Below are 17079 nucleotides of genomic sequence, written 5' to 3' on the forward strand. Positions count from 1 at the left end.
AAATTACAGCACACTTTGCTTTAAAGGCTTTCTGGAGACATTTCAGAAGTATTTTAGAAACTCTAGAGCAAAAGACTGTCAGATTTACTTTGCTTTGTTATCCTTCCCCGTGTTCTTTTCCTTCAACTCTTTTTGAACGGTAGCTCGCCAGGCTCCTCTGTCCCTGGAATTCTCCAGGCAAGTATATTGGACCGAGTTGCCGTTTCCTGCTCCAGGGGATCCTCCCCACCAAAGGATGGAACTGGTGTCTCATGCATTAGCAGACAGATTCTTTACAACTGCATCACCTAAGATCCTTATGCTTTGTTATATGAAAACCTAAAAAAGACAAACCTCTTGGTATATGAAAAATCGAGAATTAATGGTTACTATAACGGACGGTATACAAAAGTGAATTTGGAATCATTGTATTAAAGATTTTACTTCAAATCGAGACATGTACCAGACAGAGGTAAAGAACTGTATATGCATGAAGTCAAATCCAGAGGAATTACACATTTTCGTTCATCCCGAAGATTTTGTCTGGGTATTCCTTGCTTAGTTGTCGTCGTGCAGCTACAGTTGATGCATAGATGACGTATCCCCAGGAGAGCAATACGACCGCGAGGAGCAACTAGGAAATGCAAGAGTAGGCGTAAAAACAACCTGTGAGTGGCACGTCCTCCCGGCCCCCATCAGGTTGCCGTGCACGTTGCTAAGGTGGGGATTTTAGTGACAAACTCGAATACATGTAGTTCCGGAAGCGAGTTCACCCAGTAGCCCTTACGTAAGAAGCGGAAGACCGTGTCCTCCAGGAAGAGGCGGAGTCGAGGTTAGGGAGTGAAAGGCTTTAATTCAAGAATGGATTTTAGAGTTTCTGGGCGCTGAAGATATAGGGGATCTTCCACCCGCGGGCCTCGAGCGTAGAGCCCGTGGAGGCCGGCCGAGCCCAGGACCTACCGCGGAATAAATCCGGTCTAGGGTGCGGCGACTCACTGGCTTCATGGTAAGGCGGTGGCGGTGGTCCGCGAGCACGGGCGGAAGCCGCAGGCCCTACAGTAACCTCTGGGGCGGTGGCTGCCGGGCGGCGGCAGCCATCTTTCAGCCGGGCGCGAGCGCCCGCCCACTCGCCTCCACGCGCGTTTCCCATCAGCCTGGCCGGCCTCTTCCGCCCGGAGTTGGGGGCGTGGGGGGGGGGGTGCGGTGTCACGTGTCCGGGGGCCTATCCCGCCTTTAGGGGAGGAAGTGAGAGAAACGAGAAAATAACGTTGGAAATGGGTTTATTTTGCCGCTGTGAGGGAGAGGCTTGACTCGTCAACCGGTCTTTCAGTTGTAGAGCAGTATTAATGCGAGATAAGGTACCGTCATGTGCATTTAAAAGTTTATTTGGAAAAATAATCCACGGTTTAAGTATTACGCCGACGTCTAGCACTGAAAGAATGTTTCTAACCGGATCTGTTACCACGGTATAGGTAGTTCGTGTATTCACCTTTTAGAGTACAACCTGCTTTTGTATAACTGATGAGTAGTTGTGGGACTCCCAGTTACTGGAGCTTTTCTTAAAAGTTTTTGAGAATGCAGTGGCTTGATATCAGCTACTTTTAAGAAGAAATAACGTGGCACGAATTACCCGGCATAATGTAGCTGCCAATTAGCAAGTGCTCATCGAGCATTTGTATGCTTAGAACTGTAGCACGATCAAATACCAAGCCAAAGGATGGGGTTTGGCACGCGGGCCCTTGTACCAAGTTCAGCTCTAGAATGTTCGGGATGCTTATATTTGAAGTGAAGAATGGGACAACGGGGCCGCGTTAGGCTCCAGACGTTTTGTTTCTGTAATCTCAGCTATCACCTAAACAGGGTTTTAATGCATATTTCGGAGAGCGGGTAAGGAAAAGACGTTATCTGTTTCGGGAAGATTTCAATTCCCACTGATTTTACGTCAGATGATAGTTCATCCGGACTGGAGTTGATCTCTCAAGATTGATTTGGGATTCCATTGGAATCCTGGTGGTGGTTCTTAACTTTTCAGCCCAAGTCCATTTCCTTCCGGATAACTTGGTTCCTTTATCGAACACCAGAGATAGTTTGAGGAACTTCTCGCAGAATTTGGCAAGGTTTAAATGAGACCACAACCCTTGTGGCTCGGCTGGTAAAGAATCTGCCTGCAATGCGGGAGACCTGGGTTCAATCCTTGGGTTGGGAAGATCCGCTGGAGAAGGGGAAGGCTGCCCACTCCAGTATTCTGGCCTGAGGAATTCCCTGGACTGTATAGTCCATGGGGTCTCGCAGAGTCGGACACGACTGAGTGACTTTAACTTTCAAATGAGACCAAGCTAGTTATTGTGTCTTCCGGGTAAGTTAGAAGCGAACTTTAAGATAGTTTGTAATCCCCTGGTATTTATTCGAGTTGACGGTACGTTAGCGATTTCGTCCTCAGGGGGTCACGTCGCTCTGCTTCCGGGAGCGGAGGCAAGTGGGGGAAGGGCTGGGCTCAGGCCGAGAGCGCTAAGGCCCGCCCTCAGCGCCGGCGTCCTGTACCGCGCATGCGTCACGCGGGCGGGTGCTGTGTTTTGACGCGCTGGGGGCCGGGAAGTGGGTTTTGGTTTCTGCCCCCGCCCCTTGTCTGCCATTGGTGATGGGCGCTTTACGTCACAGGGGTCGCAGCAACCGCCGGGGTCTCCGCTGTCTCGCGAGGAGGGTGAAGCGCCCCGGCCTACTCCCGCTCCGGAGGGACGGCGGAGAAGTCGTAGAGTTCGCCTTCGTGGATCCTGCCGTCACCGACCCAGCCTTCTGGGCCGCCGCGAACTGGCCACGAGCGCTCCAGTCCGGCCTGCGCCGGCATCCTCTGAGGTGAGTGAGGTCGGGAACAATGGGGCGCGGGGGTCGGCAGGGGGCCGGGAGAGCAGGAACTCCAGCCTGCAGCGAGGCCCAAGGGCGAGAGAGCTGCGGTCCGGGCCTGAGGCGCCGCGGTCAGCCGGCGGGCCAGGCTCCGGGCGAGCGGCTTCTGCGGAGCACCTGTGGATCCGTGCCGGTGGGCGGGGGAGGGCTGCTTTCCGAGAGGCGCTCCCGAAAGCACGAGCCCAGCCGCGTACTGGAAGGCGCTTGGTCTCTGGGTGGGGGGGTTGGTGGGGGGAACCTGACACAAAGCACGAAACGTTCGAGTCTTGAGTCGTGGCATCGCTGCTGCCAGAGTTGTGACCTTGGATGGCCCCCTAATCTCTGAGCATGTCTGTAAAATGGGAGTAACAGTGTTGGAGTTCGTTGTGATTATGTAATGCACGGGGTGCCTACCTTAGATCCTGGCAGGTGGCAGTTCTCAACCAAAGGAAGCGACTGTCTCTGTAACTCTTGTAGTTGTCTGTTACACCCCTTGAGCCTGTGACTTCATCCGTCGACTCAGTGCATCTCTCTTCACGGGCTACTTTGTTAGACTGGAAGGGGGCAGTACTGAGAGGAGGCAAATAGTGCTTTGCGAGGAAAAGTGAATAGAATTTTTGGTAGGTAATTTTGAAGTTAATTGAAGATAAATGCAGAAAGAGTTACCGAAGATTTAAGTTAATAACGGTGAGAGTTGGGGGTTTTGTTTGCTTTTAGTCTCTGGCTTTGAAAGCTATACAGTCAGCCAAAGCAGTCATGCTTACCTGGAAAGAGCGGCTTTAGAGGGTAATGGTTCCCAAGCAGTTCCTTTTATTGCTGGAACTGGAATTAAATTTCATTGGGTCTGGTCAGTGTTTAAATTTTTTAGGGTCTGGTTAATTGATCGTTTAAATTCTGTTTGATTTCTTGGTATTGATTAGATTGCAGTGCAGAGAGGGACACGGTTTCTTTAAGGTCACAAGAGATAAGGGCCCAGATTGTTTATAATAGTTGGGACTGTTTAGTTGATCCACCTGTGAACCCTTTTTAACCATTTTTCTTAGATATAATAAATAAGATAATGATACAAATATGAGGATCATTCGCTTGTCATCCTCCTGGGCATTTATAATCAGTTATGGGTGATGGAAATTACAGAAATTAATTTTATCTTCACATAACATGAGATAACTATTAAATTCTTACTCCCCACCAAGCACTATGCCAAGGGTTTATGTGGAATCTCTCTCTTCACACAACCACTTTTCAGGTGGATACTGTTACTTAACACATTTTAGAATTGAGAAAAATGTAAGGTTTTGAGAAATTGACTTTTCTGCAGATCACACCCCTAATAAGTGTTTTGATTCTCAGCCCTGACTTTGCGTTAGAATTAACATCACTCCATGAAAACATCACTCTGTCAAATTTTTTAAATGTGAGGTGTTTTTAAATGTCCAGTCTAAGGTCTAATTTAGATTTCCAGCCTCCCGACTCTTTTTATCAGCCTCCACCTGTCACCCCTCCCCTCAATTCTGAAGATGATACATTTTATTAGAATTTGGGAGGCAGTTAAGGGGAAGGGTTCAGAAGAATTGATTAATCTTCTCTTCATGGGGAAATTAATTTGAAGTCCTAATTCCTAGAGTACTAGGATAGAGAAACTTTTATCATAGGGTGCTTCTAGAATCTGAAGCACTAAATCTGTCATCAGGTCTGCCTTTGCTGCCTAACCCAGAATTCTTCCAGCAAAACAAATCTTTTTTTTTTTTTTTTAATATATATTTGTTTGGCTGTGCTGGATCTTAGTTGCATTTGGGATATAGTTGGCTGGTTTGGTATTGAACCCAGGCCCCTTACTCATTGGGAGCGCAGAGTCTTAGCCCCTGGACCACCAGAGAAGTCCCCCAGACCTTCAAATCTGTCACCTTGCTGTCTCTGTTTTATGCCTTAATTTGTATTTTTGAAACAGCTTTGTTGAGATATAATTTGTATTTCATCTATAAAGTTCACTTCTTTAAAATTTATAATACAGTGGTTTTTAATGTGTTTATGGAATATATTTCTGCAGTTATAATTGAACATTTTCATCATCCTAGAAAGAAACCTTGATAATCCGTACCCAGGCTTCCCCTACACACACCCAGCAATCACTAGTCTGCTGTTGCTGCTGCTAAGTCGCTTCAGTCGTGTCCGACTCTGTGCGACCCCATAGACGGTAGTCCACCAAGGCTCCACCGTCCCTGAGATTCTCCAGGCAAGAACACTGGAGTGCGTTGCCATTTCCTTCTCCAGTGCGTGAAAGTGAAAGTGCCCATTCGTGTCTGAATCTTAGTGACCCCATGGACTGCAGCCCACCAGGCTCCTCTGTCCATGGGATTTTCCAGGCAAGAGTACTGGAGTGGGGTGCCATTGCCTTCTCCGAATCACTAGTCTAATTTCTATCAGTTCTCCTGTTCTGTACATTTCATATAAAATAGCATATAATGTGATATTTTGTGATTGATAATGAAAAGATTTGTCCATGTTGCAGCATACATCAGAACTTTGTTCCTTTTTATTGTCAAATATTCCATTACATGGATATACCACATTGTATGGGTATACCACAGGTAGAGGCAGCCTCCACCTGCCAGCACTACCACCCTCCCTTCCACCCCCAATTCTAAATATGATAAATTTTAGAATTCATCTGTTGATGAGCATTTGACACTTTTTAGCTATTAAAACACTTTTTAGCTTCCCAAGTGGCATTAGTGGTAAATGTTGGAGATTTAAGGGACGTGGGTTCTTTCCCTGGGTCAGGAAGATCCCCTGGAGGAGGGCACGGCAACCCACTCCAGTATTCTTGCTTGGAGAATCCCATGGATAGAGGAACCTGGCAGGCTACAGTCCCTTGGGTCACAGAGAGTCAGACAGAACTTAAGCAACTTAGCAACAACGGCTATTCTTTTAAAAGTTTTTGTGTGGGCATGTGGTTTTGTTTCTTTTGGATAAATAGATGTGGATTGCTGGGTCATGTGGTAATTCTACTTTATTTGAATTAGCACATATTTTTAGTATTTAGTGGTGATTTCAAAAGAGTAAATCCCTTATGATTTACATTCATTGCCATTGTATGATGTTTCTCAGGAATACCATTCTTTATAGCTAAAGAAACTCCTGTGTGGAAATATGAAACAGAACTAAGAATTTTTTCTTTTTACCTACTATACATTAATGTTACTCATCATTCTTTATACACTTGTGCTGAAAGGAGGACTAGAATTCCATCTTAAAAAATTTATAATTAGTGAAATTTTGTTTTATTTGAACTTGAAATTATCTAGTAATTCTCTTTAATAAATTTATTCTGGGTTATAAATCTTTGTGTGACCTGGAAATGTTTAGTAAACACCAAAATTCTGTATTCCAGAAAAACAAATTAAGGTAAACTGTATTACCTAGAAATTCTCCAGTCGTTTTAAAAAGTCTAGTGATTTCTTAAATAGAGAGGCAAACTAAAGTCCAGAGTTAATGTGGATTTCTCCAGTTGACAGTTAGTTTTTGGTGAAACTTGGTCATTAGTCCAGATCTGATGCCCTCTCCACTGTTTTCCCTAATGCCCACAGAGTATCTTAACAGTTTTTATTTTTAAAAGATTTTCCCCCCTGAGTCGGAGAATTTAAAAATATGAGAAGTAGGGGGAAATGCCGAGAAATTTATGTCATATTGTTTTCAGAGTTTAAATACATTTGCAAAAATGCAGCTAGTATTAATATATTTATAATTCTCTTCTAGTTAAGAACAGTGGTAATTTTTGCATCCCACTGTAGAAGACAGAGGACTGGAGGTATTTGGACCCCCTTGAAGAAACTTGTTCAGCATTAATTGATTTCCTATTAAGATACAGCTCTGAGAAAGCTAAGATGCACTAGATGAGCAAGTTAATTTGAAGTCTGTGGTGAAATACTTACATTCTGCAATCACAGATTTTTGTTGTGGGTTTTATTTGTATTTTGTTAGAGCTAGATATGGCCAGTGAGTCTCTTGTTTAGAAAATTAGTTTTATTATTTGACTAGATAGCAGTTGACTGGTCATGAGACTTCCTGTGATAGAGGAGGTGGAGAAAGATGGATAATAGGCCCAGGAAAACATAGAAGAAGAAACTAACATTTAATATTTATAAAATGATTAGGATAGAAAGCAACTAAACAGGGAACAAGGCCCAGATGTAATGCAACTAGATTTCAGCTCTTGAAAATTCATTTAGTAAGTTATGGGCCAATGTAAACTGATAAATTTCAAGAAAACAACGAATTTTTAAGATTCTAGTGATCCTAGTGAGAATAGATAAGGGGAGGAGGCTGAAAGCATGATTTCAAGATACTTTGTGAGTGACTAGATTAAACCGGAAGGCGAAGAAAAGCTTCTTAGGGATATTGGAAGGAGTCAGTGATGAACTGAATAGTAACAATAATAAGAGTAACTAGTTAACATTTACTTAGCAGTTGCTGTAAGCCAGGGACTGGCCTTGAATGCTTTTACAATTATTACATTTAATAATCTTCACTAATATCCTTTTTTGTGTTTGAAAGAATCATCCACAGAACTGTTTGAAATAGGGGAACTTTATGGTATACAAATTTTCTCACTAAAGCTATTTTTAAAGGTACATACATAATACCACAAACAAAACAAGTAGTCCATATTGTTTGGGGTGTATGTATGAAAGATATAAAACCATACATAGAAATAACTGAGAATTGTGATATTTTGGGTTTTTGTTTTCTGGAGAAGGATGGGCTTGGGGGAGGGGCACATAAAGGGACGGTTTAAAAAATCTCAAATAACCATGAGAAAATGTAAGTCGCTAAATCTGAGTGGTGGATATTTGGCTACTTGGTATATTTTCTTTTGCACTTTTTTGTATATATCAAATTTTCCTCAAATTATCTTTTAAAAAGGAATGATGCATAGTATAGAATATTTGAGAGCTTACTATGTACCAGGCACTTTTTCTAAGACCTTTTCCTTTTTTTAAACAGCTTCACAAATCCTGTGAGGTAGGTTCTAGTATTAGTGCTCATCAGATGAAATTGAAGTATAAGGATAATAACTAGTCTATAATCACACTGGTAGTGTGGAACCAGGATATGAACCAGGAAATCTGACTTTAGAGCTTGTGCTTTAAGTACTATATTACTATGCTACGCTGTCCCTTTATGTTACAGACATGTACTACTTTTCACTGAAGTATGTTTCAGTCATTTGCATTTTTTTCAGATTTAGTCATTTCACTTTTATCAGGTTACTGATGTATTTTTTTCCCTTTTACAGATAATGGCATCAGCCGCTAAGGAATTTAAAATGGACAACTTTTCACCTAAAGCTGGCACTAGCAAATTGCAACAGACAGTACCAGCTGATGCATCTCCCGATTCTAAGTGTCCTATATGCTTGGATAGATTTGATAATGTGTCTTACTTAGATCGCTGTTTACATAAGTTCTGTTTTCGCTGTGTACAGGAGTGGTCAAAAAACAAAGCTGAATGCCCACTGTGTAAGCAGCCCTTTGATTCTATTTTTCATTCTGTGAGGGCAGAAGATGACTTCAAGGAATATGTCCTAAGACCTTCGTACAATGGCTCTTTTGCTACTCCTGAGGTCCGACGATTCCGCTATCGCACAACTATGACAAGGGAACGAAGTGCTTCTGTTCATTCACCTAGTAGTACCGTGAATAGAAGAACAACAACTCCACCAGACAGTGGAGTATTATTTGAAGGGTTAAGCATTTCAGCAAGACATAGAGATGGTGAAATTCCTCCATTTATGAGACAGATTTCAATAAGAAGGCCAACTACTACAGATGAGAGATCTTTGCGGAAAATTCAAGAACAGGATATCATTAATTTTAGGCGAACTCTCTATCGTGCTGGTGCTCGAGTTAGAAATATTGAAGATGGTGGTCGCTACAGGGACATTTCAGCTGAATTTTTCCGTAGAAATCCAGCTTGCCTTCACAGATTAGTCCCCTGGTTAAAACGTGAACTGACAGTTCTCTTTGGAGCTCACGGATCTTTAGTAAATATCGTCCAGCATATCATCATGAGTAATGTTACTCGCTATGACTTGGAGAGTCAGGCATTTGTGTCTGATTTGAGGCCATTTTTGCTTAATCGGACTGAGCATTTTATACATGAATTTATCAGTTTTGCTCGCTCTCCATTTAATATGGCAGCCTTTGATCAGCATGCTAATTATGATTGCCCTGCTCCTTCATATGAAGAAGGTAGCCATTCTGATTCTTCAGTCATAACAATATCTCCCGATGAAACTGAGACCCAAGAGCTGGATGTTAATGTAGCCACTGTTAGTCAAGCACCATGGGATGATGAGACTCCAGGACCTTCTTACTCAAGCTCAGAGCAGGTGCATGCTGCCATGTCTTCCCTTTTAAATACTTCTGACAGTTCAGATGAAGAACTTGTAACAGCAAGAGCTACATCTCAGATACAAGGAGTACAGACCAATGAGGACCTAAATAATGACAGTGATTCTTCTTCAGATAACTGTGTCATTGTTGGATTTGTTAAACCACTAGCTGAGAGGACCCCAGAACTTGTTGAACTGTCCTCTGATTCTGAGGTAGAGTTAGGTTCTTATGAGAAAATGGAGACCATGAAGACACAAGAACAAGAGCAGTCTTACAGTTCTGGTGATAGTGATGTTAGTAGATGTTCGTCTCCCCACTCTGTCGTTGGAAAAGATGAACAAATAAATAAAGGTCGTTGTGATTCTGGTACAAAAATCAACTCAAAGAAGGAAGAGAAACGATCTATATCATTGTCCTCTCTCAGAGACCTGAGCTCATCCCTCAGAGGAGACAGAGTATATTCGCCATATACCCGCAGACACAGAAAGAGGGGAAGATCGAGAAGTTCAGATTCATATTCCCAGAGTAGAAGTGGGCATGATCAGAAGAATCGTAGAAAGCATCATGGGAAGAAAAGAATGAAAGGCAAGCGATCCAGAAGCAGGGAGAGTAGTAGACCTAGAGGTAGAAGAGATAAAAAGAGATCAAGAACCAGAGATAGCAGTTGGTCAAGAAGAAGCCAAACTCTGTCTCTAAGTAGTGAAAGCTCTAGCAGATCAAGATCTCGTAGCAGTGATCGTGGTAAAAGAAGATCACGGAGCAGAAATCGAGATCGTTACTACTTGAGAAATAATTATGGCAGCAGATATAAGTGGGAATATACTTACTATAGTAGAAATAAGGACAGGGATGGCTACGAGTCATCTTACAGGAGAAGGACTCTGTCCAGAGCTCACTATTCCAGACAATCATCAAGTCCAGAACTTAGAATTCAGTCCTTTTCTGAAAGAACAAACGCTCGGAAGAAAAACAATCACAGTGAAAGGAAGTACTACTACTATGAAAGGCATAGATCAAGGAGCCTATCTAGTAGTAGATCAAAGACTGCATCTACAGGGCCTGACCGGGTGAGAAATGAAAAGCCTGGTGGGAAACGAAAATACAAAACAAGGCATCTGGAGGGTACTAATGATGTTGCTCAACCATGTCATGAATTTGCTTCTAAAGTAAAGGAAGGTCATTATTCAAAATCTTCATCAAAATTGGATGGAGGCTACAAAAATGAGAGTGATAGCTTTTCAGATAGCCGGTCATCAGACAGAGAGACAAAGCACAAGAGGAGAAAAAGGAGGACCCGCAGCCTGAGTGTAGAGATAGTTTATGAAGGGAAAGCTACCGATACAACCAGACACCATAAAAAGAAAAAGAAGAAACATAAGAGGAAGCATAAGAGACACCATGGTGATAATGCTTCACATTCCCCAGTTGTGATTACCATTGACAGTGACAGTGATAAAGACTGTGAAGTAAAGGAGGATATAGAATGTGACCTTAGTGGTCCTCAAGGCCCTCTCCAAAGTGAAGTTTTGGCTCCGTTTGAATCTAAAGATGTAGTTACAATAGAAGATGAATTTGGTGTCCTGAGCAAGGAGTGTGATATTACCATACTTAATAACAACTTGAATAATGCCAATAAAACTGTGGATAATATATCACCCCAGGCAGCTTCAATTGGACAAACTCTTGATGTAAGAGAAGAGAGCACTCTGGCCTCTGATTTGGAGAACCAACCCAGTACTGTCTCTTTTCAGACTGAGCCATCAAGGACATCATCATTAATGTCAGTGTCTCTTGGTAGAGACCATGATGTGTCTTAAAACTGCCAAAGCATCTCTTTGAGAATTCTGATGGTATAAAAAGAAGAAAAAAGATCAGTGTCATCTATTGCAGTCTGTTTAGAGATGACACTTGGTGAAAACTCTTTTCCCCCTTAAAAATATTTTGTGATTTTTTTTTTTTGGTGTTAAAAATTTGTAAAAATCATTATTTGTTCAAAAAGTATGTATGTTCCACCCTCAGAGATATGCACTTTTAAGTGAAGAAAATGATATTGCTAGCAGTTTATTTAAAACTTCGGATCCTTTTTAAATAAAAAATAAAAATTTTAGAAGTTATTTCGTAAAGCCATATGGTATTGACATATTTTTAAAGTAGCCAATGAGTATTTTTGAATTTCTTTTTGAGAGTTATTCTGGAAACGTGTTATAAGCTAGAAGAATCCCTTTGGACAGTCTTTATTTTTCTTCTTAAAAATTTGTATGATTCACAACCATTTCTTCAGGTTAAATTGAGGCATTTTAATCCGCACAGCTTATCTTGACATCTGCCAAAAGAAAAATTTAAATATTTCCTTTATATACTTGTTTATCTGGACTGCCAGTAAAGCAAATGTGTATTCAACAAAAGAAAAAAAATAAAACAGTAACACTTAAAAACAATCCATAAATTTTTTTATGCAGTATTTTTTAAAAATCATTTTAGTGGAGCTAAAATCTTGTAAATAGTTAAGGCTATCCTTGTGTTATAAATACTGAATTTCACAGTTTTAATGTGAACTGCATTTAACCTCAAACAGTTTTAATGATTATTTTAGTTTTTTAATCTGATTATGAAGAGTATCTTTCTTGTTTTCTGTCTTCAGCAAAGTGCAGTTACAGCTTACTAAAAACAAAACCCTTCTCTGACTTCTTTTACTTAAATAGTTCTTTTATACAAAAGAGGGCTGTGTTTGTGTTCTTCTGTTTCAGAGGTGATAAAAACTGCTCAATATTGGTAGCCTGATTGATGTAGGATTGATTGCCAATGAACAGTGGAACTTGGATTAGGTCTAAATTTAGGTGTCACTTTGTCTGGCTGCAATGTTCGTTCATTGTTCAACAGAAATTAGAATGCCTGCTGTGTGGCACGTTCTGTTTTAGGTTTTTAGAGATTCGGTGACAGAACAAAGCAGGTATGTTCCCTGTCCTCATGGGACATTTATGTATATGTATTTATGAATATTGCAGACTATAAGTTCTCTCGAGAGTATAATTTTCTGTAAGAGCGTACAGTGGGGGCCTAATCTTAGGTGGAAGTGATGGTTGAGACAAGTAGCTATTAAGCAGGAGCAGAGTTGTTAGTAAAGGAGATGTACAGAAATCCAGGGGTGAAAAGGAGTCTGGTATATTCCGGGAACTAAAGGCAGGTTTCGTTAAGGGACAAGAGTGTGGGACCAAGCTTTGTAGTCTGTGTTTAGCCTACGGGCAGTAGGAAACTGGTTTAAAGTGACGAAAATCTAAAGTTGATATTGACAATTTTGGTAAGCTCAGACATTGAGAAGTTGTGGGATGATTATAGTTAATCAAGAAATATACTTTGAAATTATGAAATGACTAGTGTTTCTGAAGTATGTAAGAGTGCGGAAAAATGTAAGAGTGCTGTTTTATTGCACATTCTGCTTTTGCATAGTATTTTAATGAAAAAGCTCAAAGCACTAGTGAAAAGCCATCTTCATACATGGCTCCATTACATCATTCTAGGTGTTCCAGCCCCAAATTTCCAAGTCTTTGATTCTTTTTTCTCCTTCAGCCTTCTCATCCAATCAGTAAATCCTGGTTATTAGATATTTTTCTAATATTTCTAATGTGTCTGTACCATCATCCAGTCTAGACAGCCATGATCTCTTCACTTGTGCTACCATAATGGGTCTGCCTGCATCCACTATTTGCCTCCATCGTTTCTTGATACAGCTTTCAAAAGACCTTTACAAACATTTTTTATCCTTTCATTCTACTTAAAATCCTTCAGTAGCTTCCTGTTATTCTTAGGATATTTATTAAAAGGAAACAAAAGTCCAAAATAATATGAATTACAAACACCTGCTTAATTAGAGACTCTAGCCCATCTTCAGCTTTTCTCTCACTTCATTTGTGCCTGGGCCTCACTGACATGCTTTGGGTCTGTGTGCATGGTGCTCCCCACTAATTCACAGCCTTCATGCATAGCATTTTTCTTCTACTGGAAACTAAACTCTGTAGCTAAACTAGGTTAGTGTTAATGTGCCCTTCCACTCCATTCCTGTCAATCATTTGCTCTTTAACAACCCTGGATTCCTTTAGAGCATGCATCACTGGTTGCAATTGGTTACTAATGTCCTCTTTCTCACCGCTTCCCTTGTGGCTCAGCTCATAAAGAATCCACCTGCAGTGCAGGAGACCTGGGTTCGATACCTGGGTTGGGAAAATCCCTGGAGAAGGGAAAGGCTACCCATTCCAGTATTCTGGCTTGGAGAATTCCACGGACTGTATAGTCCATGGGGTTGCCGAGAGTCAGACACAACTGAGTGACTTTGACTTTTTTTCTCTCTCACCAGTCTGAAAGTTCTTTGGCAACTCTGTGTGTTCTGCTGTATTCCTTCTCTTTCACATAAGATATGCTTAAAACCCTTACTGGGTGGAGGTATAGGTGCTAGAGGTTTTAAAAATTGCCTGAGACCTGCTTTCATGAAGCTACATAATAAACTTTCAACCAAACATTACATTCACTTAGCTTATTCATCCAAATCTATTGTCAACGAGTCATTTTCTTTTACCTCAGGATTTTAGTTTTTGTGACTTATTTGTGTAAAGGAAATGCAAGCATTTGTGCTTGTACTTATCCTCTGATAAACAGGAAAACTTAACTGCTTCTTAGTCTAAATAGTTAAATTCAGCCTTAGCTCTTGGGGAAGGTAATCCAAGGGCTTTCCTAACCCATCTAGTCTGTAATAACAAAGGGTGGTGTGTACAAAGGGGCGAGGGTTTATACAAGGCCGTTAGATGGCCTCTGCTTATTGGGAATTATTCTTCCATCATGGAGAATAATTTCAGTCCCCTCTAGCATAGGCTGTGGACACTTGAGCTAGCTGGTAATGTGTCTGTGAACTTGGAAAGTTTTTTTCAGAAGGTGCTTTTGGGTGCTGGAAACCACCACCACCCATTGTCCCTACCAGTGATGTCAGGGGGTGAGAAATGGGAAGGGGTTCTTCACAGAAAACAGATTTCATCAGTATTCAGAGCGTGGATCCATTTCTAACATTAAGCTAAATAGACCTTTGTACGACTGAAATGGTGACTGATTAATTACTATGATAATACAGAGACCAGAATTTGTATAGGTCTGTCTGGTGATTGGTGCCTTTAGGAAAACCCACTTGGGCATCTGAATCATAATCATTATGTAACCTACCCTCAAATGGTTCAGAAAAAAAATATAGTTGGAGAGGAATAATGATAAATTGTGGCAAAATTTAAAAATTGGTGAACGAGGGTAAAATACAGGAATTCTCTGTACCTTTTTTTTTGGTAATTTTTATATAAGGATGAAGTAATTTCAAAACAAAAGTGCCTCCAGGCCTTCAGGGTTGCCTGCATATGAGAATATATTAGTTACCAGCCTTGAATATTTTCCAAAAGGGGGCAAAAATGATAAAGGAAATTAACTATTAAAGCCATTTTCTCTTCAGGAAAATAGAACTCATTAGACCGTTTATAAGGCTAGACCTGTTGAGGATGAGGGTCTTGCCTGAGATACACAGTTAACTACTCTTGGTTCTGTGCTCAGAAGCAAGCTTGTGAGGGTATAAAACCAAAGGAGAGTTTGCTTAATTTTTAAAATTTTGAATGGGAGGGAGACAAGATTTTGGGGAAGGAGCTCCTAGAAGGAAATGGCAGCCCACTCCAGTATTCTTGCCTGGAAAATTCTATGGACACAGGAGCCTGGCAGTTTATAGTCCATGGGGTCGCAGAGGCAAGACACAACTGGGGACGTGCACACATACTCCTAGAATAGGAAGAGTTGAGACTAAAGGAGAGGGACAGCTGGCGAAGCAAAATGGAGAGGGGTGGTTGCAGAGTGGAGGTACATGAGCTAGCAGCAGCAGAAGGAAGTAAAAATGCACAGAGACATTGGTGGGTAGATGGTTATGATGAAGTAGTTCATTATCTAAAGCCTCTCTTCCCCCATGAAGTAGGAAGCAGTGCCATCCTCTGAGAAAGATGGATGGTCAATAGGATTGGGCTTCAGGAGAGGAGTGGAAAAATGCTTTTTAAGGGGTGTGAAGGGATTAGCCACAAATTGCTGGCGAATGTTGAGGCATGGTGATAATGGAATGTCTATGGGGCCCTGAAACTTGTGGTTTTGCTCTGGTAGCATTCAACAGTATGGAAATAGAAGCAGAAATTAAAGTTGGACATGGAGTATGCATTCAGTGTTTATACAGCAAATGAACAAATGGATTTATCCACGGTTAAAGTATCGCTGAATGTAAGTAGCAAAAGAAAGGGTGGCCTAGGGGGCTGAGTGAGATAAGTGTAGTTAAATTTGTGTATTCTGGCATCTGGGCTGGGTAGGGAAGGAAGTGAAGCTATGAGATGACTGTTAGAGAATTGATTGTCAAGGGATTCGTTTTCCAGTGAGGTTCAAGTATGTATGTGTGGGGTTATGCCTTTTTCAGAAGACTGAAAAATGTTTTAGAGAATGCCTAATTTCTAGCCATCATTTAAAGTACCCAACGTGACTGGAGGTGAAGGTGATTGGATTTGAGGACAGTCATCTGTGAGGCTATTGTCTACATGGAAGAACACTGGGTGATGCTGGGATATAACCGGATGGAGAAGAAAACGATATTAATTACATCTTGTCCTTTAAACTACACTCATTTCTGCTGCAGCAGCTGACTCTTGCACCGGAGGTAACCAAACCTTGGGAGATGATTAATTTCCTTATTTTGAGTTTTCAGTCAATAACTGAATCTTTTAGGTGTTGGGAAACAGTAAGTGGTATCAGATCACATCAGATCAGTCGCTCAGTCGTGTCCGACTCTTTGCGACCCCATGAATCGCAGCTCGCCAGGCCTCCCTGTCCATCACCAACTCCCAGAGTTTACTGAGACTCACGTCCATCGAGTCAGTGATGCCATCCAGCCATCTCATCCTCGGTCGTCCCCCTCTCCTCTTGACCCCAATCCCTCCCAGCATCAGCGTCTTTTCCAATGAGTCAACTCTTCGCATGAGGTGGCCAAAGTACTGGAGTTTCAGCTTTAGCATCATTCCTTCCAAAGAAATCCCAGGGCTGATCTTCAGAATGGACTGGTTGGATCTCCTTGCAGTCCAAGGGACTCTCAAGAGTTCTCCAACACCACAGTTCAAAAGCATCAATTCTTCGGCGCTCAGCCTTCTTCACAGTCCAACTCTCACATCCATACATGACCACAGGAAAAACCATAGCCTTGACTAGACGAACCTTTGTTGGTAAAGTAATGTCTCTGCTTTTGAATATGCTATCTAGGTTGGTCATAACTTTCCTTCCAAGGAGTAAGCGTCTTACTTTCATGGCTGCAGTCACCATCTGTAGTGATTTTGGAGCCCAGAAAAATACAGTCTGACACTGTTTCCACTGTTTCCCCATCTATTTCCCATGAAGTGGTGGGCCCAGATGCCATGATCTTCGTTTTCTGAATGTTGAGCTTTAAGCCAACTTTTTCACTCTCCACTTTCACTTTCATCAAGAGGCTTTTTAGTTCCTCTTCACTTTCTGCCATAAGGGTGGTGTCATCTGCATATCTGAGGTTATTGATATTTCTCCCGGCAATCTTGATTCCAATTTGTGCTTCTTCCAGTCCAGCGTTTCTCATGATGTACTCTGCATAGAAGTTAAATAAGCAGGGTGACAATATACAGTCTTGACGAACTCCTTTTCCTATTTGGAACCAGTCTGTTGTTCCATGTCCAGTTCTAACTGTTGCTTCCTGACCTGCATACAAATTTCTCAAGAGGCAGATCAGGTAGTCTGGTATTCCCATCTC

The 17079-nt window shown here is 41.6% G+C and overlaps 2 protein-coding genes across 3 annotated transcripts; one reads left to right on the forward strand and one right to left on the reverse strand.

Moving 5' to 3' along the window:
• Window positions 1-402: 402 nt before the first annotated feature.
• On the reverse strand, window positions 403-1108 carry TZMP1 (transition zone microprotein 1). The gene is made up of 2 exons (XM_086414889.1): window positions 940-1108; window positions 403-613 (listed from the first exon to the last, which is right to left on the reverse strand). Exons 1-2 carry the CDS (start codon window positions 982-984, stop codon window positions 491-493), a joined length of 168 nt encoding a protein of 55 aa, XP_086271015.1. The 5' UTR covers window positions 985-1108; the 3' UTR covers window positions 403-490.
• TOPORS (TOP1 binding arginine/serine rich protein, E3 ubiquitin ligase) lies at window positions 815-11695 on the forward strand. 2 transcript variants are annotated; one of them, XM_086414881.1, is made up of 3 exons: window positions 815-985; window positions 2638-2832; window positions 8159-11695. In XM_086414881.1, exons 1-3 carry the CDS (start codon window positions 983-985, stop codon window positions 11072-11074), a joined length of 3114 nt encoding a protein of 1037 aa, XP_086271007.1. In that variant the 5' UTR covers window positions 815-982; the 3' UTR covers window positions 11075-11695. The 2 variants fall into 2 exon arrangements, with proteins under 2 accessions (XP_086271007.1, XP_086271006.1); XM_086414880.1 differs by lacking the exon at window positions 815-985 and adding an exon at window positions 1215-1337.
• Window positions 11696-17079: the final 5384 nt, after the last annotated feature.

Source organism: Bos grunniens, chromosome 8 (genome assembly GCF_055505025.1).
Source record: "Bos grunniens cultivar Pamir isolate PY7600 chromosome 8, Bosgru_T2T1.0, whole genome shotgun sequence".
In the NCBI taxonomy this organism is placed as follows: Eukaryota; Metazoa; Chordata; class Mammalia; order Artiodactyla; family Bovidae; genus Bos; species Bos grunniens.

What these genes read in the sequence shown, in the direction of transcription:
- TZMP1 (XM_086414889.1), bottom strand. Translation starts at nt 984, where the DNA reads ATGAAGCCAGTGAGTCGCCGCACCCTAGACCGGATTTATTCCGCG. An exon ending in TAGACCGGATTTATTCCGCG is followed by an intron (nt 614 to 939) that starts GTAGGTCCTGGG and finishes TGCATTTCCTAG; the next exon opens with TTGCTCCTCGCGGTCGTATT.
- TOPORS (XM_086414880.1), top strand. An exon ending in CTGCGCCGGCATCCTCTGAG is followed by an intron (nt 2,833 to 8,158) that starts GTGAGTGAGGTC and finishes TCCCTTTTACAG; the next exon opens with ATAATGGCATCAGCCGCTAA.